This window comes from Simochromis diagramma, unplaced genomic scaffold (assembly GCF_900408965.1).
Source record: "Simochromis diagramma unplaced genomic scaffold, fSimDia1.1 OVJJ01000107.1, whole genome shotgun sequence".
NCBI lineage: Eukaryota > Metazoa > Chordata > Actinopteri > Cichliformes > Cichlidae > Simochromis > Simochromis diagramma.
This window is the reverse complement of record NW_024387209.1, coordinates 8,132,762-8,156,057: the sequence shown is the minus strand read 5'-3', so window position 1 is coordinate 8,156,057 and position 23,296 is coordinate 8,132,762. Positions and strand designations below refer to the sequence as shown.

At 40.3% G+C, this 23,296-nt stretch overlaps 1 protein-coding gene across 2 annotated transcripts in view; it reads right to left on the bottom strand.

The window, feature by feature from the left end:
• Positions 1–10,898, bottom strand: part of LOC120746060 (activin receptor type-2A) — a 78,901-nt gene extending 68,003 nt beyond the window's left edge. For both annotated transcript variants that reach the window (XM_040051269.1, XM_040051270.1), the window contains exon 1: positions 9,929–10,898. In XM_040051269.1, coding sequence (XP_039907203.1) covers positions 9,929–9,983 — 55 coding nt within the window. In that variant the 5' untranslated portion in view covers positions 9,984–10,898. The remainder of the gene's footprint in view (positions 1–9,928) is intronic.
• Between the last annotated feature and the right edge of the window lie 12,398 nt (positions 10,899–23,296).

The window sequence follows — 23,296 nt, the reverse complement described above, 5'->3', positions numbered from 1 at the left end:
CCTTATTGAACAAGTCTGTTTTATCATATTTATTCTTAAAGATAATCAACATAATTTAACTTGTTAAAAGTTGGGTTTTAATTTCGTTTTTGCCAACATAAAAGAATTTCCCGACTTTGACCATAAATAAAGAATTTATCAGTGAACAATAGTAAATAATTTCCAGGGTTAACAGGCAGGAAATCCTGGTTGATGTCTCACCGGGAGCTCTGCTTCTTGCCCCCCCCCTCTCGCTTCCATCGACTAGTTACGATAAAACATGTCCTTTCACAACAGTGACCCTGCTCACTGAGAAATGACCACTTACTGACTGACTCACTCTCACTTTTGAAATAAAGTCCATCAACTCCTCACAAAAATGTCATCCTATCAATGTGGGCCTCTCATGTACACTAAAACCAAAGTAATACTCAGGTTATACATGTTGATAACACTGTTGGTTCAGTGTGTGAGCAGCTGCCATTTGCTAGACTGACTGTGGACAGTTTAACATTTTTAACATATTATTTTAACCATATGTGGTGATGAACACGACTGACTCATTGCAATTTCCTCACTGACAATGCATGCTTACATAAGTTTATCGTCCACTTCAGAAATGCAATTACCAGACTGCATACGCCACCCACAATCCAGTGTGTACAGAAACATGAAACACCTGGATACAGGCTAAATTTAACCAACTGGTCGAGGGTCATAATTTCCCCAGCCGTGTTTGGCAACATGCTGTCTTGGGTCAACATTTTACCTCGGTGAACACGAGCTAGTGCAGCGCTTTGTTTTTGTTAAAGCACAGAATGATACACGGCCTTGGAAGGAGGTTGTCCGGTTAGTTGGGCCCAATGGGAAATAGAGGCTACATCTGGCCTTAACAAATACACCTGTGCTTTCGAAGCCTAATGCATAATGCAAGAGAACATATTAGAAATAGATAGGAAGAGGGAAAAAAAATGGGGCAGAGCTGATGTCTGGCCTCAGACCACTCGGGGAACCAGCCAAAGCACTGCAGTGCAAAGATAGAGGGGGGTTTAGTCACATGCAAGAGGTTTAAATCGAATGGAAAATTAAGTTTTTCATTAATTTAGTTTGTAGCTTTGTTAAGCTTTCAGCACAACACAGGAGCGTCTTCAGCCAAACCACAATAAAGCTACACTATCATTCTCACTTTCCACTCTTTGGCTTAACTATTGATTCAGTGCACTTCACTGATTTTTAACCGGTTACAGAGTAAATAATCAGCTCAGTGAGCACGAGTAAACATTTCATGGTTTCAGTCTGCTACTGGGACCGTTAGTCTTTACTTTCCATGATTGGATTTTTACCCCCTCCTACCTAAAGTGTTTTTTTGGAGTCTTCCGTTTAACATTTAACACTTCACACAACATCTAATGATTAACCGTGCCTGGAAAGGAACGCCAAATGAGTTGAATTGTGTTTAACTGAGTGAATTATAAAGGTCTAAAGGTTTAAAGGCCTCACAGAGAGCATCACTGTGATGATAAAACAAGCCATGGTCATGATTTTGGGATATTCAAATAGTCATTAAGTTGTTAAAAAGAAACATCCAACAGATCAGGCAGCTATTTTCTAGGGGTGCAACGATACACAAAATTCACGGTTCGGTTCGGTTCGGTTCGATACTTTGGTGTCACGGTTCGATATTTTTTCGATACAAAAAAAATGTTCATGCCTTTTTAATTTGTCATTTATTAAAATTATAAATATATATTTTAACTCAAAGGTACAGTTTTTAAATTTAACCCTAACCCTTGTGCGTGTTTATTATTTTGACAGCGAATGCGCACCTGCGGACCACTTATGTGCAGCCCTGGTTATTTAGCTCGTCATATTGCAGCCACAGAAATTATTTTGTCCATGAAACCATAAAGCTGCACTTTCTTTTTGCCTTATAGTCTGATTTGTCATAACTTCTCCGTTTTGTGGTAAGCTTTTCTTTGGCTGTCACTTCTTCACCCTGACCTGTCTTATTTGGCTCAGCAGAACTGAAATGCTTTTACACGCTCACTCACATAAGCTCAGCGATTCTCTGCGCAATCAACCTCTCACATGTTTAAGCTTGCTGCGGGAGATTTCACTTGTCATGTTTGCATAGTAAGCTAACGATTAATAAGACGATGTCAGAGGAATTGGTGCACAAATTATCATCACTCACAGATCAGTGCTGTCGCTCTCTATACACAGTTCGCACGATTGCAAAGTAAAAGCAAAAAACAAGCGCAAATTCAAACGCGATTTCAATATGTCACATATTGACAGTGGCTCACCGATGCCAATGACATAATTACCCAGCTACATTTCTGAAAGAATGCAAAAGCATTGACATATATTTTTCCTTCCTACAATAACCCGACGGGCAGGGAAGAGATAGATTTTGGTAGCCCGACTGAAAAAATCGCTAGCTCCGGGACGTCGGGCTAGCGATATTGCAAGCCCTGTATCTGATTGAGGAATCACTCATCTTTGGAAAAGAGAGTTTATTACAGAGAAATGTCTCAAAATAAAAGCTATACTATCCGCTTCTTCTGGGCTATATTCTCAGCAGCATAAGGAGAATCATGTGCTAACAGCTGTCTAAATGACTCGGCTAAAGTTAGTAGCATGCTTGTTGTTTTTGTCTTTGCACTAGGATGATGTCGGCGTAAATGTGCAGTCATATTCGTTGTGTTCCCACTAGTGCTTTCAGGTTAATCTCGTTGAAATGACCTTAACGCCACAACACGGCAAATCTCCGTTAACGAGCTACCGCCGATCGCCCCGTGCATGGGGCTAGACGGCCAACACGTTAACGAGCTAACTGCACTAACACACTAGTTCCCACTAGTAATTGAGCATTGCATGACACATCCAACATACTGTTATACTTTAGTCCATGACTCGCTTACCTTCAGGGTCATACGTCACATGAAAACCAAAATAATTCCAAACGCCAGATCTGAATGAGAGTGGGGGAGGTCCATGTTGCAAGGAGAGCTTAACTTCTGTCTTGCTAGCTTGCCCTGCGCTCTTCCTTCTGACTATGCTGTCTGTGTTGAGCGCTCAGTGGATCTGCGCTCGACAGTGCAGCCTAGGCGGAGTAGTCGAACGCAGATTCACTGAGCGCTCAACACAGACGGCATCGTCAGAAGGAAAGTTGATAAAATAAATTACAAATGTTGTATTGTTCGATACATATGCGTACCGAACCGAAAGCACTGTATCGAACGGTTCAATATCGATACGAATATCGTTGCACCCCTACTATTTTCCACTGTTTTTATCTCAGCCTGAGTAATCAAGTAGACCAATAAGTCTCTATATGTTTAGATCAAATCATATAAACTTGGTATGAAGTTACAAAATAAAATAAAACTTTGCTACAATTCAATTCAATCCTAATGATTTATAGGTCTGAAATTGTACAGTACAATGGAAAAGTCCCAGTTTGTGCTTTTTTTTTTTTTTTTTAAATAATATATTTATTGGAGCTTATTAAAACAATGAATAAATACAGATACTGATACCTAGTAAGAGACGATGCAGGGGCTACCAACTACCAGACATCAAGATGTCGGCGTAGTGAGATTAGATACTGTTACCTTCATAAAGTCTGAGAGAGCAACAAAAAAATAAATCTGCCAGGTAAATCTCAAATGCTTATGATTATTCATTCATTATTATATAATTATTATTACTTGCAGAGCTGAGAAAAGAGTGTCTATCTTTTCGAATCCTGCACAGCAAGGACAGATGTTTGGGTCAACTAAAAAGAAATAAAACAAACAAATGCTATTTAGAGTGTAATTGCAAATCTGGTGGCAGAACCACCTGACCTGTTCAATTGCAACTGGTGAACATTAGTCAGCCCCAGCTTAATGGTAGCAGGACACAGAGACCCCAGACTGGTCATCAACTGAGATTTAAGTTGATGTGCAGCAGAGCTGAAACTGAATCATCGGCTCTGTTGTGCTGCTGCTGAGGATTTAAAAAAAAAAAAAAAAAAAAAAAAAAGAAAGAAAGAAAAGAAACAGGAAATAAAAAAAAACAACAACAACAACAACAAGCCAGAGCTGCTTCATCCTCGCCATACTGATGTAACCTTACACTGGTGTGCAAGAGGATCAATGTCTGTGTGAAACTGCTGCAGTGTACAAAACAGGAGGCCAAATGTACAGGCAGCGCACGGGACACGACTTGTCCGTCTCTTGGCCTCTGTGGTGGAGAAATCTAAACACCCATTTGCTCCAAATTACTGAAGAAACATGGCTGTAATAACAGGGTTTGACCTCTGCAGCTCTAGACTGATTCGCTGAGTTACAGTCACATCAGGTCTGACGAATAGAGAGGAAAAGGGAAGCTTCTTGTTGCTTCAGCTTCGCCAGAAATAAAGAGACAGTCACAGGGTAGGGTAGGTTTTACTGTTAGTATGCATAATTGATTGCATTAGGAAGGCCACACCACAATCGTTTGATCATTTGATTCATGTGTTTGCACTTTCCCGGAACATCACCATCCCCACCCCCCCCCCCCCCCCCCCAAAAAACCAAACAATTAAAAAAAAAAAAAAAAAAAAAAATCAAATCCCCACCTTTGAACTTAAAGAGTTCAGAGTAAGCCTCACCGGATCTGGATGTGCTGTTGCAGCACTGTAAATATTTACAAGCCTGCAGTTCAAGCTCACATGCGATCTGAGGCAGAGGTCACCTGAAGACCATCAGATGACCAAAGGTTCAAGGTTCATCTGATAATGCTGCTAATGCTGCTGTTGGTGGTGCGGCGTTACCAGAATGCGCCCTTTAAGTTCAACAAAAAGAAGTCCCATCAACTCTATTCAGGCAACTCTGGCAGTGAAACACTTAGCAGCTGCTGAGGTCCCTTACAAAATAAAAGCATCAAAGCATTAAATATAAAAATCCCCCCAAAAACCCTGTTTTAGTCATGCCTCAGTTCATCTTTACAGCAGCATTTTACATACAGCTCAGTGTTTATTGTCAGTGGGTTGGACCAGTAAAACTATTGCATAACAACATATAGCATAGTTGCACGTTGTTCTCCTTCCTTTCAAGTGTAAAGAAGTTTAAACACACATTTAATCCCCGAGAAGTCCTTTGGCAAATAAGTGAAATTTCACCATTACATCTCAGGTTTTTCTACACAGGGCAGAAAAGCTGATGTAGTAAATAAAAGAAACCTGACAACAGCTTAAACTTTAATAAATAAATGTGTAAAAAAAAGAAAGAAAGAAAGAAAGAAAGAAAGAAAGAAAGAAAGAAAGAAAGAAAGAAAGAAAGAAAGAAAGAAAGAAAGAAGAAAAAGCATCTGCAGCTCATTACCTGGACTCAGTCCTTCAAGAATAAGATATCCACAGATAAAGTCTCGTTCTTACTGTGGCATTGCAGTAAAACCACAAATTTCTATAGTATTTAACAAAGAGATTAAAAAAAAAAAATCAATCTCTGTCATTTAACAGTTTATCTTTTATCTGCTTAATCTGGGGTAGGATGCCACATCTTTGTTAGTTAGAAGGCTGTTATACTGAAATAAATTTAGAGGGCAAAATGTATGCCCTTCTCCATTTCTTTGCAGCTTTCACATTTTCCCATTTGCTGTTCTCTTACATTTCTACTGGGGCTGTGCAATTCATCAATTTCAACACAATTCTGGCTTTCAACGATTATTAAAAAAAACTGGCTGATCGAGATAAAAACAATTATTTGGCCACATTCTGTTTTGCATTAAAGCTCGTTCTGCCTTTCAAGCACATCGCTTTTGCCAATTTTGCTTTTTGTCAAGTTCACATTAATTTATTTTCTTTTAAATTCTAATTAAAGTTTGTGTTAAAAAAAAAAAAGTTGCCTTTTTTATTTAAAGTTTAATGATTGACCTATTTTTCCAATGTCTCTGGAAAAAAAGACCCACTGTTAAATAATGACAATCGTACCACTGATTGGGATTTTTTACCACAATCAAGAAGCTTTTCTTTAAAATGTAATTAAACAAAATGTAATTTTATATTACAGATGCTTGATATCAAACTTTTGCTTTCACTAAAAGTCCAGATTTACTCCCATTCAGACTGTGGTTGGGTTGAGGTTTAATAAATCTATTTTTTTTCCCAACACCCAAGTGGAACTTTCTTCCGGCTGCTCTCTAATTCACAGAGCATACGTGATTCGGCACTGATTTTTACAGACTCACTAGGATTTGTGACTCCACCTGGTTTTGAACAAAGAATCTTCTGCGTGTGGGGCCAGTGTATTAACCACTGCATCATGGAGCTAAACAATGGGGATTTTGACTGTTTGCCATAACCAGGCAGCTACAGTTTGGACCTCTACTCATCAAACATGCCTCGGCTGAGTCCACAAATTATATTTCCCAAAACTGCAACATCAAAACCATCCCTTATCGTCAGACGTTGATTTGGGTTTTTAAATGGCCCGCGGGCAGAACGGGATGTCCACACTTGAAGTCCTGAAATAATGGTGGCTGTCTTCAGAGGCTATGTGAGCAGACTAGTTGATTGTTTCCCCTACTGCCAAATAAGTTTCTGATAAATATTTAAGCTGCTTCTCTCAGTTTCATCTCACAGTGAATTGAAGCTGGTTAAAGGTGCATATTGAACATCACTGAAAAGCTACAGAGACCTCTCTCTGTTCATTTCTTTTGGCATGTTCATCAAATAAAAGCCACTCTGGGCCAAGTGCCCTGCCTTTATCAGAGGTTTTTCTTGAGCTGTGCCAATTCAACTCCGATTTCACTGAGGATTATTATTCCACCTAGTTCATTTCCCCACTTCAGACAGTAATAAGTGAGTGGAATAATCACCTGCAGCACCTGGCTTATAACTCCAACCAACCCCGACTATTACCATATTTGAGAAACCTTTTAATTTAAGACGCCCCAGGGGGGTGGGGGTGGGGGGTGATTTCTGTGAAAGTACAATTCTGCTGCAACTCGAGGGTTTATTTTACACTTCTCTTAGGTGTTAATTGGGGCAGCTTTCACACAGGTACACTGAGTATTTGGTAAGCCGGCAGCAACTGTAGAGAAAACCGGTTCGGTGGAGCTGCACAAACACGCACAAACAGTAAAGTTAGAACATTTTCTGTTTATCCTGTAAGCCAACAGGAAAAGAAATTCTGCCTCTGGGCCTAATTTTTGTTTTCTTTTGTCAGCTCCAGTTACATCAGGCTCGCACCACAATCAAACCACATCGAGTGACACAACTGCAAATGGAAGTTAAACTCACTGCAGTGCTATTTTGTTAGCAACACCAAAACCTCAACTACTATGACACTTGTGTCAATTTCCCCACAAGTATTTACACTTCACATGGTCATAGAAGTGTCACAGGGTTTATATGAGGCTATATTAGCTCATTTTGGGAGGTGGAAGTGGTTCAATGAAGACTTACAGTACAGTTTATAGCTTTAGAAAAAGTGGTTTCTACTCAATATTTTGCTTTTACAAGTCAAAAATCATTGCACACCACAGGGGAGATCATGATTTTAGTTCTTTTTAGATCCAACAGGAGCATTTGAGACTGGATTGTGCTAAACCATAAGTGTTTGCTTGTATGAGTTTCCTCTAATCTTTTGGAATAAACTGATTCTGGTCAAACTAACTCATCGTCTACAGCTCACATTACCTGTGGTAAACTGCAAGGTTCAATTTTAGGTACCATCTCATTTTCTATTTATATGCTTCCTCCAGGCCAAGTTATACAAAGTTATAAAATCTTGTTCACTCTAGATTTACTTGATCACTTCGTTACTTCAGGGGTTGCAAACCTTTACTATCAAAATAATCATTTTTGAAGGTTTATAATGATAGTGACAGTCTATTAAGAATAAATTAGATACTTTACTACCTTTGACCAACGCCTTTACTGTGACTTATTTATTAATAACTGGTACTTATGTCATGTTTTGTTGCAAATTATAAAACTAAAATAACAATAATTTACTTTTTAAATTATCAGCACAATGATAATAGCATGTATAAGCCTAATATGTATGCAATATTTATGTTGCATACATATTACCTACTTATGTTTACACAAATTACTCAAATTAAAAACAGTGTCCTTCTATAATAACTAAGACAGGCAGCAGCGCTAATTTTTTTTTAAACATTTTTAAAGTTTTTTTTTTTTTTTTTTAAATAAAGTCCATGTCAGAGTAATGATATGAAGCCAGAAGCCAACAGCATTGGGAGTGAAAGCCAACAGACCTGTTCACGCTTTTTAAATATTTGAATCCCCAGCTAGAGGGGTTTAGGACTAGATATTTATGTGTATATTTCCACCAGTATTGAGGTTTAATTGCTTGCAAAATTAAGAGGAGAAGGTCTCCAGGCAAAAGATAAATGTTGGAGATGGATCAAAACAAGCGTAGAGCTGGAGTTTTGTGACCCCACTTAGCATTTTAATTGAGCATTATCTGTGGCATACCACAAGGTTCGATTTTGGGTCCTGTTATAGTTCCTATTTATATGCTGTCCCTAGGATAAATAGATTTTAAATAGATACCTTAAATCCCTAAAACACACACTTCTCTTTAATTAAATGCATCAAATAAATAAATAAATAAATCATACATCATGCTCTTCCCTGATCTACAAATCACACAAACCACTCTGAAGGTGTCCTAGGACCCTAAAGCCAGCAGTCAGAAACGTACTCAGCTCTAACCTTTGAACTAGAAAAGTTACCCTTTCCTGCTTCTTCCAAATAACATCTACTATTAAAATTAAACAAAATATTAGCTGGAAAAAGGTTCATTCTTGTGCTTTGTCCAGGCTAAATTACTGCAAATGAAACACCACTCTCTCACCTCCAAACAGTTCAAAACGCAGCAGCGAAGCTTCTTACTGGTACAGACGGCATCACATCATCCCAAACCTCTGACTCCAAGTACATTTTAGATTTTCCTACTCATGCTTAAAGCCAAGTAGCAGAAATTCTGACCCCTTATATAACCTACTTCACATTGTTAGAAAGAGCCCCACCTGAGGAAGTGGAGGTGCTTCTCCCATCAGGAGCCCTTGGCTTTCTAAAACCTGCCTGAGCAGATAAGGCTCGTAAAATCTGTGACTTCCTGTAAAAACACATTTTTGTAACCTTGCTTTTAGTCATGTGATTTTTCCGTCTTTTTACCCTTTAATCATCTATTACGTTATATAATTGCTTGTCTGTCTCCTCTTTTATATTTGTTGCAAACTATATTATTCTCATTCTATTTTTAAAAAACAACAACAAAAAAAACAAATTCAATGGATTTTGTACTATGAAACCAAACCCAAAGAGTAGATTTAAAATGACACACTTCAAGGTGATCAACTTCTCTTCCTAAAGAACAATTGCTCTCAGAATACTCCGGCAAGTAAAAAGTAAAGTGTGAAGCATTTCTCCCAGTAGCCCACATAAACAGCATGCCCTGCACTCCCGAGATGACCTCTCTTTCCTTTATCATCACTACACTGACATTCATTAAACATCCACCACGGGGAAATAACTACATATAATGGCCGTCCACCAACACAGAGTGCTGAAAATGGCTTTTAGCATGTAGATGTAGAAAGAAGCCACATGCATCCAGTTTGGCCAAAGCGATTAAACATCAAAGCCTATTTTCCCCCCTTAAAAAAATGGTGACTGATTACCTTTTATTTGCACTCCATCAACCCAAATCCCTGGCTGCTCCCTCATTAACTTCATAAAAACTCCAATTCGTACCCTTGTGTCCCACAAGAAGCCACTCAAGGGCCCTCTGACACCCCCCCCCCCTTCAATCTTGGGGCTCACCTGCAGTTTGCATGCACGCCAATGATGCCCCAAAAGAGGTTACACTCCTTACACATAACAGCAAGCTACGCACTGCACGGCTGACCGTACGCAACATACATAGCCCCCCACCTCCACACCCACCTGAAGAGCAGGAGATGAGGAAAACGGCGAAGGCCAATTTGGTGGCGTCTCCCATTTTCCATCCGAATCGGATCCTCTTGACTAGAAAGAGAATTTTACAAAAGCACAAAAAGCTCCAGAAAAATTTTCAAAAAATCTCAAAACGATTGAGTCAAATTAAATGTCTTGTTGTCTCTGGAAATATTGCATCTTTTAAAAAAAGTCAAGATCGAGTCTACATCCAAAACATCCCAGGTAATACAAGCCTCACTAGTCCAAAAAAAGAAGACGGGAGGATGATGAAGAAGAGGAGGAGGAGGAGGGGATGGTCGCTGGTATTTCCAGGTTTATACACAAGCAATGCAGGGTGAACTGATGGCACTGGAGCCGGGGTTATCGTGTACTTGCCAGGTCTGCAACAGCAGCATTGTTCACCTGTGCCCGGTGGTGCTATTTTTCAGATAAACGGTGCACAGACCCGAGCCACAGCCGGGCAGGGCTAACATCCATCGGACTGCAAATCAAACGCACTCCGCTCTCCAATCAAACTTCTCCTCGGTGAGCTCCGTCGCATAGCTCTCAAAATGTCCAAACTGCGTCGAAAGGGAGCATTTCCACTCTCCCGCTATTTGCAAAAAAGAATTTAAAAGCTTTATCTTAGGTGTTATATTCCGTGCAGAGGTTTTAGGCTTCGTCCGGCTGGGCTGCCCGGCCACAACCACGGCTCCGTCCGCTCCAGCAGGGAAACAACCGATTACCAGACTGCCTTTCCCCCCCTCCCGCTGCGACAGCCCTCTCCAAAGTGGGCCAAACAACCGTTCCCGGTCCAAAAGATTCGAACGAACAAGCGGAAAGACTATCATATGATAGCACTAGCCGCTGAAGCTGCCGTTAATCCACGTAGCTGTTGAGTTTAGGACGAGCTGATTTTCCCAAGTCCGTCTCCTCCTCGCCCCCTCTGCTCGGGACGATTTCAAGATGGCGTCACTGGCACCCTGTTAGGCTTACCCAGCTCATACAACGAGCTTCCAGCGAGGGTTTTCAAAATAAAAACCACAGCGTTTACGCTTGTAAACGAACTAAAACGGTTGTAAAGAGAAACTTTAGTTTACTGAAATAAAAAATAAAACTACGCAACCGAAGGAGAAAACCTATCCTTTTTAGGTAGATGTTTAGACGTCCTTTTTAAATGAATTTTATAAATTCTGTAAAAAGAGGCTTTGGTACGAACATTTATTTAAATCCTGAGTACTAAGTGACTGTTTCCATTATTATTTATAAAATATGCCCCCTAAATTAACAGAGTTCTCAAAATGTTTCAAAATGATATGATTTAAGATGTATTTTTGTGTTTCAATACAGTTTGAACTCTCTTTGGCAGCTTTCTTGTCATTTCTTGAAGTAGTTTTCGGGAATAGTTTTCCAGGCTTTATGAAAAACATTCAAAGCTCTTCTTTGGATGTTGGCTGCCCTTTGTTCTGTTTTCTGTCAAGGAGCTACGTTTGCCTGCTCCCTTATTCACAAGGAGTTGCCACGGCGGTAGCTCCACGTCTTTGAGTTGGCAGATTTTGACTCTGGATTTGTGAGATTACTGTCTCTTCCCTCAAATGAACCGGGGATATTTAGCATGTTTGGCGAATTTGTAAACCACTACAATATGGATGATCCCACATTGCTTCAATAATGTTGAGGTCCAGACTTCATTATTATTAATGGACTTTGTATAAATAAGAAAAAAAATATCGCCACCACCACCACCACCACATAGAATCACATAAACAAACGTAGTTTAGTATTTTGAATGTTTTTGACATTTTTGGTGGGAGGGTTGCCCTAATTCTGAAAGAACTGCTAGTCAACTTCCGGTGCCAATCTGGCTAACTTTATCCAGCTTGACGATCTGCTTTATGAGCTAGGGATTGTTTTTGTCCGGGAAGGCTGTTAGCTTTGCTTTCCAGTGCGTGCCGTAAAATGAAAAGATGGGCGGTCACATTTCTTTTAAACATCCTTTCAAAATAAGAAATGCCCAATTTGTTACACATTTATAAGTCTTTACAATAACTTGCATTAATTTTAATTTGTGCATGCTATATTGCATATCATTAGTCAGTGTGTACTTATTTTATACACCTTATGTTAAAAGAAAAACTATTTATACTACAGCCATCTACAGTGGTGTTGTTGAGGTTTAAACTACACAAAAAAATGTCCTTTTTCTAATCAACAGTATGCTCATTATACAGCTCAGCACTCATATAGGTCAACACATGCCACACATAGGCTACATATAGCCTCACTTTGCAGTATGTGCTACTATACCTACATATATCAGGTTTCAGCATGGGTTGGGTGTTCAGTAATAAATGCTGAGAATACCATGAAGTACAGATATAGGCTTGGCCCATCCCCAGATCTGTGTGACACTAATCTCTCTAATAGCCTGGAGCAGATCTCCAACCATAAGCGCTGCTAAACGATTAGGAGGTCAAAGGTCTCGGGGGATTTCTCTGCCAAGCTGGAAGCTGAGTCACCTGTTCTATATTGGAGTGTTGGCTTTCATCTTCAGCAAAACACGGGGTCCTGTACATAGCTTAATGGCTGGGGCTCAAGGCACTGACAAAGGCCCGGGTGAGGAGTTCAGCTCTTGTCAATGTTATTCCCCTAGCAGCGTTTTCAAACTTTCATCACAAATGAAATCTCTCTGGAAAGAGCGAAAGCAGCCCCAGCAGGATGCTCATCATTTCAGAGATATTAGAAACATGAATCAAAAGGCTTGTTTCTGAGTATGTGTGAGCATGCTGTGAGCATAGCTGTGGTCACCAAGTCACCACATAATCAGATTACACCTTCATTGTCACACTCCTTTCTTGCGTCACGTATAATTAACTAATTCACTTACAGAAGTTTAGGATGAGCCGCTGCAACAATAGCTTCATGATCAGCCTATACCACACCTACAGGATTCATTCATCCATGGGTTGTGTTGTTGCTAATTGATGAGGCATTTTGAAGCAAATTCTTTAGCGTGTGCTGTAAGCTGATAACTGAGAGCCCTGTTCTAAATCACCAATATTGTGAAATAAATCACCCCGAGATGAATAAGTGGTAAGAAAATAGATCGGGAGCTAATAGAAAAGCTCCAGTTTGCAGGCAACATCTCAGCTAAGATGTAAGACCATGTGGCTGAAATGAGTTTCACAATCTATGAGCCTATGGCTTGATTGATTTTGATGTCCAACAAAATATGAAGATATTAAAGAAAACAGACACCCTGTGGAAAATGTAGGATTGAAGTCTTTTGTCATTTCTTTAAGTAGTCTTCAGGAATTAGTCTTCAGCCCAAAACCATGACAGAGCCTCCACCAAGTTTTACAGACGGCTGTAGAAACTTACTGTTGTACCTCTCTCCAGATCTTCTCCATATGTTTGAGGCTGAGATTTGTTTTCCAGATGATGTCTTATATTTCTGTTATCTAAATTTGTCGTGTATCTTTCCCCCTCTCTCAATGGAAGAGAAACCTTCCAAAAATTCCTGGAAACTCTAAAACTTCACCATTTCTTAATTGGAAAAACGTCAATGTAAATTCACTTATAACATTTCCTATAATTCTGGTAACTAAAATTTGAACAAACAAAAATACAGAAAAGCCAAGCGTCACATAACCCGTTTAAAAAGGTTTCTAGAGCAAAATGTCACACATAACCTAACCTAAATGAACTTCAGTCTGACCTCCAGGGCTTGAATCTGAAGTCCATCCAACTAACCTCTAAAAGGTGAACATGGATGCATCCATGTTGAAGTTAAACCTTAAAGTAAAATTATTTATTTTTCATTAGTTTTTATTGGTTTAAAAGCCTTATTTTTCAGTTCAGTTTGAAAATGTTTAATTTGCCTTATTTTGTATTGAGTCGGCCCTACGATTGACTGGCAGTCTGTTCGGGGTGACCCTGTCCTTCTTTTGGCCATGGACAGTTGGAAAGGCGCCAGCCTGCTCACAACCCCGTTCTGGAAAATGATTACAGATGGATGATTTGGGTTGATTTAAGAACTTCACAACAGGGCAGTAATGCAATACAAGAAAACCAGTACTACTCCCATAGAAATCACAGTATACAAGTAATGTTTGTGGCTTTGTGTTTGACATTTGCTAATAAACGCTAACATTAATTGAATTCATAAGAATGGTGTCAGATTGGTGTCCTGACAAATAAAGTTTTACTTTCTTGATTGAGTTCATGGAAATGTCTCTAACCAGTCCTCCAACTACATGATCTTATCTGCGTTCGTAAGTGAAGTGAAACAAACATTTTTCAAGTGCTTCTGAAATGACACGGGATTGTTTCCACCTCAAAACTGACTTCAGATATTTATCATCACCATTTTTAAGTTTCCTTTTCAGTCACTGGTTACTTTAAGTCACATTTGGTATTTGGCTAGAAAATATCACAATTTTGGTTAAAATACTGTCCTGCCAATGTATCCATTTGCATGAGGATTTCCATGCAGACAGCGCATAGAGAGGAGTTTTCACCCACAGTGAATGTGCCTTTGTGTAGTCCTGAGTTCAGCAGGAACGCGAGAAGCAAGAAAAAGCAAAAAACAAAAACCATGAAACATCAAAAATACAGTGTGAACAGTACAGACTGTGGCTGCAGTGGACACCTTTCATGTTTTTAACACTTGTTTTCATTTGTATGTTACAAATTAGTTTTTTTCCATGGCTGGCTGATCAACCACCAACAGCACAAGTAAGAGTGGCCCGCAGACCGGTTGTACAACATACTTTGTACTCTGCGTCTGTTGACACTGTTTAATGAAATTCTCTGCAGGTAGACCACAGTGTATCAGTACCACTGGACCACCAACATGCTACCGCTGCTAGCCCATAATTTGAGCTTTAGTAGCAGTGAAACAGCTTTGGCTTTTTGCTGGTCTGGGGCATTCTGGTGTGTTAACATAATGCCACAATCTTCCCACCCAGGAGTAGTGGACGTCCCAGGAAATTCACCCCACGCTAAACTACATCTCAGACTCTACACGCCTCATTTAGCATGTTAAATGTTAAAGTTCGTGACAGCACAATTGGAAAGGGACTAAAGAAGGATGGTTTATTTGTAAGGGTTTCCAGGAGAAGGCCTCTTCTCTTTAATAAGAATGTGGCAGCACAGCTTAAGTTTGCAAAGTCGTCTATGAACAAACCACAAGACTTCTGGAACACTGAACTTTGGACAGATGAGACCAAAGTAGAGATGTTTGGCTATAACGAACAACATCATGCTACAGGACAAGGGTCTCATGCACAGCAGGAAATCTTTAACAGAGTGGCTGTGTGGCAGGGTGTGGGCTGTGGCGCGGCTGGGGGGGAGGTGGACATACCTGAGCGGCATCAGTAATCACGCCTTGCCAGCTTAAAAGGGTTAAACGGGGTCCTGACTGTGTTGTTATTGTGTGGCTGGCAGCTGAAAAGCTGCAACCGTCTGTGTAAAACGACAACTGGAATAAAAGACGTGTGCTGAAAACCGTGAAAATGTGGTCGGGTCTGCCATGTGTCTGTTACACTGGTGCCCAAACCCAGGATTGGGGCATGGTGGAACCGCGACCGGGCCAGCCAGGGGAGGCGCTGGCCCAAACGGGGGCCGAGTTTGCGGCCACGGGGAGGGAGCAGGCGGCGAAACAGTGGGAACAGCTGCAGGACTAAACCGACTGCCAGATGCAGGCGATAGAGAGTCTGGCAGCTAGGATCGGTGCCTGGCTGACACGGCCGCCGGCTCCACCGGCTCCCCTCGACCGTATGGGAGTGGCTGGTGTCTGGCCTGTTCTGGCACCCGTGCCAGTCCCCAGGGTGAGGCCAGCCAAGGCACAGCCTACCTTCGCACCACACTCTACTACACTCCTCGGGTGGGAGTGGCTAGTACCCAGCAGGTGCCTGCACCCATTCCTGTTCCCTGGAGGAGGGCAGCCGAGCAACCTCCACTTCCACCACCTGCTAACCCACCTGCTCACCCCGACCCAGTGGGCAGTGTGCCAGAGGGACCTGCTCTGCCGGAGCTGGGGATCAGGGCACCGGAGGGACTTGCTTGGTCTGAGCCGGTGGACAGCGTGCAGAAGAGTCCTGCTCAGCCAGAGCCAGAGGTTGACGCGAGGGAGAGACCTGTGCAGCCGGAGCTGAAGGTCAGAGCGCGGGAGGGACCTTCCTTGGCCGATTTGGCGCACCAGCTGGATCTGCTTAGTTTCCACCAGAGGCCAGTGTGCGGTGGGGTCCTGCATGCCGGCTGCCTGTGAGCCTCGGCTCACGTCTATGTCTGCTGCGCCGCCGCCGCTTGCCACGCGGCCGGCCTGTGGACCAGCTTCGTTTCCGCTGGACCAGTGGCCGTCCCCTGTCACCAACACATCCCTGCCGCTGGGCCATGCTGACGGTCGGGCTGATTCCCTCTCTCCTCTCACGTGGGAGGGGGCTTCAACTACCGCCTACTGCTGATGGCCAGAGGGGCCGGTGGCGCGTTAAGGCAGCCTCGCTTCAACTGTAGCTTTCCTCCACCAGTGTGTGAATGTGAGAGTGAACGGCATAGTGGAATTACAAATGCAATCAACCCTTATAAAAGGGGGGATATTGATAAATTATATAAGTGACCACTTACCAGTTTTTGTAACTTATGACTGTTGCTATGAAGGTCATAGAAATGAATGTAAGACAATATATAAAACAACAGAAAAGACAATGCAGTGTCTCAAAAATGAGTTAATAAAACAAGATTGGACTATTGTATATAAACACAAGGATGTCAATAAAGCCTATGAGGCATTCTTAAGCATATTCATGGCTTTATTAGAGGAAAACAGCCTACTTATTGAAGTCAACAGGAAAGATAAGTATGCAGGAAGACCATGGATGACAAAGGGACTGCAAAATGCCTGTAAAAAAGAAAAAGAAAAAAGAAAAAAAGAACACCTTATATAGAGAATTCATTAAAAAGAGAACTACAGAATCTGAAAAGAAATATAAAAAGTATAAAAATAAATTAACTAACATAATGAGAACTTGTAAAAAAGAATACTTCATCAAAAAGTTAGAAGATAATAAAGATAGCATGAAAGGGATATGGAAGGTATTAAATAGTATAATAAAAAATGGACCAAGGACTAATGACTACCCTGGGTATTTTACGGAAGGGACAAATACTATTAGTAAAATGAACGAAGTAGTAAATGGATTCAATGAATTTTTTGTAAATATAGGGCCAAAACTGGCTGCGGAAATAAAGGTTGATATGATAGAAAGGGAGACTGGAGGAAACATTGAAAGGAATGCAAGTTCAATGTTTTTAAGAGCAGTGGAAGGTAAGGAGATATATGATATTGTCAGTGGACTTAAGAACAAAACGAGTACTGACTGTCATGATATTGATATGGTAAAGGTAAAGAGAGTAATTGATGGTATTGTAAAACCACTACAATATATTTTTAATTTGTCTTTCCAGGAAGGGGTTTTTCCACAAAAAAAAGAAAGTTGCAAAAATTATTCCTATTTATAAATCAGGTGAAAAGCATTGTTTTACAAATTATAGACCAGTGTCGGTACTCTCCCAGTTTTCTAAGATACTGGAAAAACTATTTCTAAAAAGATTTGATAGCTTTGTGGATAAACATGATTTGTTGGCAAATTGCCAGTATGGGTTTAGAAATAATAGATCAACAGTTTTGGCATTGATGGATTTAATGGAAGAAATAACAGAATGTATGGATAACAAGAAGTATGCACTAGGAGTCTTTCTAGATCTAAAAAAAAGCATTTGATACTGTTGACCACGAAATTCTAAAAATCAAACTGGAAAAATATGGGTTCAGGGGTGTGGTACTGGATTGGATAAACAGCTATATGATGAATTGACAGCAATATGTACAAATAAATGAGTTTAAATCTAAATTGATGGATATTGAATGTGGAGTACCTCAAGGATCAGTATTGGGTCCGAAAATGTTTATTATGTATATAAATGATATTTGTAAAGTATCGAAGATACTAAAGTTTGTAATTTTTGCAGATGATACCAATATACTTTGTTCAGGTGCGGAATTTCAACAGGTTTTGGAGGTGATCACACAGGAGTTAAAGATATTAAAGAAGTGGTTTGATAGAAATTAATTGTCCTTAAATTTAAATAAAACAAAATTTATGTTATTCGGAAACTATAAGAAAAACATTAACATTGAAATTTGTGTCGATAATATATATCTAGAAAGGGTTAATGCCATAAAATTTCTTGGTGTGATCACTGATCAAAAGGCCTGTTGGAAATCACACATCACTTATGTGAGGGGAAAGTTAGCACGGGGCATTGCTGTCTTGGGGAAAGTAAAACAATTTCTGGATAGGAAAACATTATATATGTTATATTGTGCTTTGCTATACCATACATGAGTTATTGTGTAGAGGTTTGGGGAAATACATATAAAAGTAATATTCAGACTATAATCATAATGCAGAAAAGGGCCATTAGACTAATAAATCAGGAGGGGTATAGGGCTCACACAAAGGCACTCTTTATTAGGACGCAAGCTATAAAATTCCAGGATCTGGTGAAGTTTAAAACAGTGCAAATAATATATAAGGTAAGGAAAGGGATGCTCCCAATCGAAATAAGTAAATGGTTCTTAGAAAGAGAAGGGAGGTATAATTTTAGAGGGAAGTGGAATTTAAAATTACAAAGAGTAAGAACAACATTGAAAAGGATGTCTATTTCAATAGCGGGAGTTAAATTCTGGAATGAGTTAAAAGAAGAAATAAAGGTCAGTAGTGATGTAAACCAGTTTAAAATAAAACTCAAAAAAGAAATTTTAAATAAGTATAAGAATGAAGAAAATGCAATTAACCCAAGACAGCAGTCAAACTCATGTTTATTTTCTTCTGCAAATTAGTAAATCTAAATATAGTTTTAGTTGAACATGCGAAAATATTTTTTTGAGATGTTATGTTCTAAGTTGAAGGCATTGTATACGTTTTTGTTGTTCAAATTTAGATGATGAGGATGTAAACCTGAGGGGGTAGGGCAAAATAAGTTTATACTTCTGCCTACTCCTTTTCAAACAACTGTATGGAATGATTTTATGAAATGTTGGTGAATGTATGTTTGAAATAAAAAAGAACTGAACTGAATCTATTATTACTTCCAGTTATTGCTACTAAAGGTGATTCCACAAGCAGTGTTGGGAAGGTTACTTTTAAATTGTACTCCACTGCAGAGTACAGAATACATGCCCCAAAATGTAGGTTGTAACACATTCCATTAAGTTACTCAGTGTGAGTAATGTATTCTGAATACTTTGGATTACTCAATATATTACCATGCTTTTTACAACTACTTGAATGCACTATTGCTGTGTGATTTATTACTATTACTGAAGGCTAATAGTAATAACCTGGCATTAGCTCAGGTTAGGTCAGACTGCTTTCACAACTGCACATGATTATTTGCAGCCAACAGGTTGTTGATGCTCTCCATCAAGCCTAACCGTTTGCAGTCTATGAACTAGTCTCAGCTAACTCCAGCAAACAAAGTTAGCTCGGTGGCATTCACACAGCAATAGTACATCAAAGATACTGAAGTGGCACATAACCCAGGAAGCTACCACAACTAAAATAAGTTAGTTGCAGTATGAAGTGGTGTTAGAATTTCCAAGTAAGAAATCCATTCCTGCCCGTGCACTGCTGGCTCTGTTGTGCTGGTTTCGGGTCCATTGTGTAACTGACGCCACCAACATTAACAGGACGTTTACGTTAGATATAAAGCATATAGTTAGGGCTGGACCAGGTGACCCTGAATCCTCTCCTCGTACCTGCTATTAATCTCTGTCTCTCTTCCACAGCATGTCTTGTATCCTGTCTTCCTTCTCTCACCCCAACCGGTCGCAGCAGATGGCCGCCCCTTCCTGAGCCTGGTTCTGCTGGAGGTTTCTTCCTGTTAAAAGGGAGTTTTTCCTTCCCACTGTCGCCAAAGTGCTTGCTCATAGGGGGTCATATGATTGTTGGGTTTTTCTCTGTATCTATTATTGTAGAATCTACTGTACAATATAAAGAGCCTTGAGGCGACTGTTGTTGTGATTTGGCGCTATATAAATAAAATTGAATTGAATTAGAGCTAGGGATGGGTATCGAAAACCGGTTCTTGTTGAGAACCGGTTCCCACCGTTTCAACTCCTTGGAATTGTTTGCCATTTTTGCAAACGATTCCCTTATCGATTCCAGTTGCCCCAAATGACGTCACCACGTTGCAGAGCGTCATTTACCTGGCAGGAAACACGGCGCCTAAGCGGCTCAAACGCTCAAAAGTTTGATTATACTTTACGAGAACGGATGACGACAGGGCAACTTGCAATACTTGCAAAGTAGATATTTCATTTAAGGGAGGAAACACTACGAATATGCAAAAGCATTTGCTCACAAAACACGCGATAACCTTAAATGAATGTCGTGTTTTTAATTCCGCTGCCTAGGACTAGTGAATCTTAACCCAGCAGCAGCGGTAACGTTTGCACGTCCTCTCCCGTTAATGCGGCAGGTAAATAATCAACTAACAGTGCATATTATGTTAGCACGATCTGCCTTATTACAAAACCTGCCATTACTGTGCATTTAGGTGACCATGATGAGACAGAGTCTGGCTGGCTCAGATGCTGGCAGTTCTCGCTGCAGTCTACCGGTAGCGTCTCCTTTCAGTCCAGGATAGACGAATGTCACAGAGCAGTGACTAAGTTTGTGGTAAAAGGCTTGCACCCATTTGCCACAGCAGATGCCCCCGATTTCACTTTGGTAAGTGAATGTGTTTAGGCAGGGACATTACTGGATATTCTTGTGTAATTGCTACAGAATAATTTATGTTATACTTTGTTATTGCTACAGAAGAATATTTATTTTATTATTTTACATTTACAATGTTTTTTCCTGGGGACCCTGTGACACCCCATTGAAGAGCCATAGGCTGGATCTCTTAAGATCTCACTGTTGGGTTTGTAAGGCCATGTTACTCCTAAATTTCTATCTTGTTCAAAGAGAAGATATAAAACAATGTTCTAAGCTAATCGACCTTAGTGTTCTCCTTTTTTAAAAAGAATCGACAAAGAATCGAATCGTTAAACAGAATCGAAAATGGAATCGGAATCGTGAAAATCTTATCAATACCCATCCCTAATTAGAGCCTCTTATTTCGTGTTTTGTTTGGGTTTCCAGCAATGTGTGGAATTACCAAATTAGATAGCATATGTGGGGTGGCTGTAGCTCAGGTGGAAAAGCAGATCAGTCACTAACCAGAAGGTTGGTGGTTCAAAGATCGGTGGTGCTCCAGTCTGCATGCCAAATATCCTTGGGCAAGATACTAACCCCATGTAAACCCATCCATCGGAGTATGAATGTTAGATGCTTAGAAGAAGTGCTTGAGTGATTGGGTGAATGAGTTAGTAGTATAAAGCGCTTTGAGTGCTCATGTAACGCTTCCAGCTCTTCAAAAATCACAGACGCTCAGAAAGGTTGGCTTTTCACGGTTTATTCCTGCAGAAGACATGGAAAACACTTACCTTGTGTCTTCTGGTGGTACCCGCAATTGTAGCTCCCTCACAGTGCAAACGCGTGCTGTGTTGACAGACTTACAATTAACTTTTTAATAAAGAAAAGATGGAAAACAATAATTTCTCCCATTTTACAGTCTGTCATACTGAACTTGTATACAAAAAGAAATCTTATGGCTTATAAAAATACATTTCACAATCGTATAAAAGAAAATAACAGGATAACAGAAGTATCACTGGCTAAACATTTCCCTCTAGTGGATAAATTAACGGTAGCGTACTACATTTACACTTGCTTGTGCTTTACAGACAAAATGACTGTTAACAAGCCCACATACCTGCAGAAGACATGGAAAACACTTGTGTCTTCTGGTGGTACCCGCAACTGTAGCTCCTACAATGTAAAACAACATCACAAAAAGCACAGAAAAACAGTAAGTCCAAACACATTTCCTGCTATGCGCAGCAACCACTAGGGGGCCGACAAAAGCTTACTGCCAAAGAGCATAAATACGGCAGAAACACTGTTTAACAGCAACCACCCTTTGTTTCAGTTACACAGTAACATCCTAACATCAATATAAACCTATATACATCGACATGTACAACTTATGTAACAACATTCACACCAGAAACCACAAAAGTGCCAGAGCCTTTCATTACAGAACTTACCCTCACAGTGCAAACCAATGACTGTATAAAAGATTTTCTTATCAAATGAGTGAAGCGAATGGCAGAAATCTGAATGGGGGAAATGAGGGATAGCTGGTCAGAGAACTTTTTTAGTGAACTGAAAGTTGTTCTCTCACCTGCTTTGCATATCACCGGCTCGGACTTTTGTGATGACACTGCGTATACAGTTTACTTCTTGATGCATCAGCGGTGCACCTGTGCAGGGACGCAGGTGGGAGAAACCACTTTTTTGTTTTGCCATTTTTAGGGATATTTCAGGCCGAGGGACAATTTGAAGCTGAAAGTGCTTTACAGCTGCATCTTAGGATTCTCAGATCAGGTGTTGAGAGGCGTATGTGCTTGGTGAGCTTTAGGACAATGTTTGAAAACAGTTTTTACTTAGAATTGTTGTCAGCTTGCTTGCTAATTGGTAATTCCTGACCTGTGAGTCAATTAAGGCTTAACAAGTTAATGAAGCAAGGAGATGTCACAAGCTGAAGGACAACAAACAGACAACAAGTAGATCAAATTGTGTGCTGAAGCTAAATTACAAAGGGCCATTTTCTTTTTCACTTAAAGACTTAAAGACAAACTAAATACGTAATTTTCCTACATTTTTTGATATATTTGAACTGCCAGAGCACCTAAAATGCTCTTTTGAGGCTTTGAAACATAAAAAAATATCAGCAGAGTTGTAGTATTTGTGTTAGCTGAAGAGCCTTCAGGCATGCCAAGGTCCTTCCAGACACTGATGTGGACAGGTATGCCTGCAATGAGGCTGTTTAAGTTCTCTACAATAACAAAACCCTGAAAGCACTCCGCCAGGACAAAGGGACGACATGACGCGCCTCATGTGGAACAAGTGCGTCTCTCTGTCTTCCCTTGAGTGGGGAAGACCTACAGTTCTAGTCCTGGAGATTTATTGCCCAGCTAATCCCATTACTCAACTATCAGATGCCAAATCCCCTCTAATGGCATTACACGTGCCAGAGTTACGTATGATGATGCTTGCTAATGAGAGCTCAGCTGATATACCTTACTGGAACCAGTGGCCCTTGTGCACAGAGTAGCCCCGTGGCTCTGCGGCTTAATGGACTCAGTATTGAGTGTCAAGGGAAGTCAAATTTATCGACAAAGTGCTTTTAACAAAAAGCAGG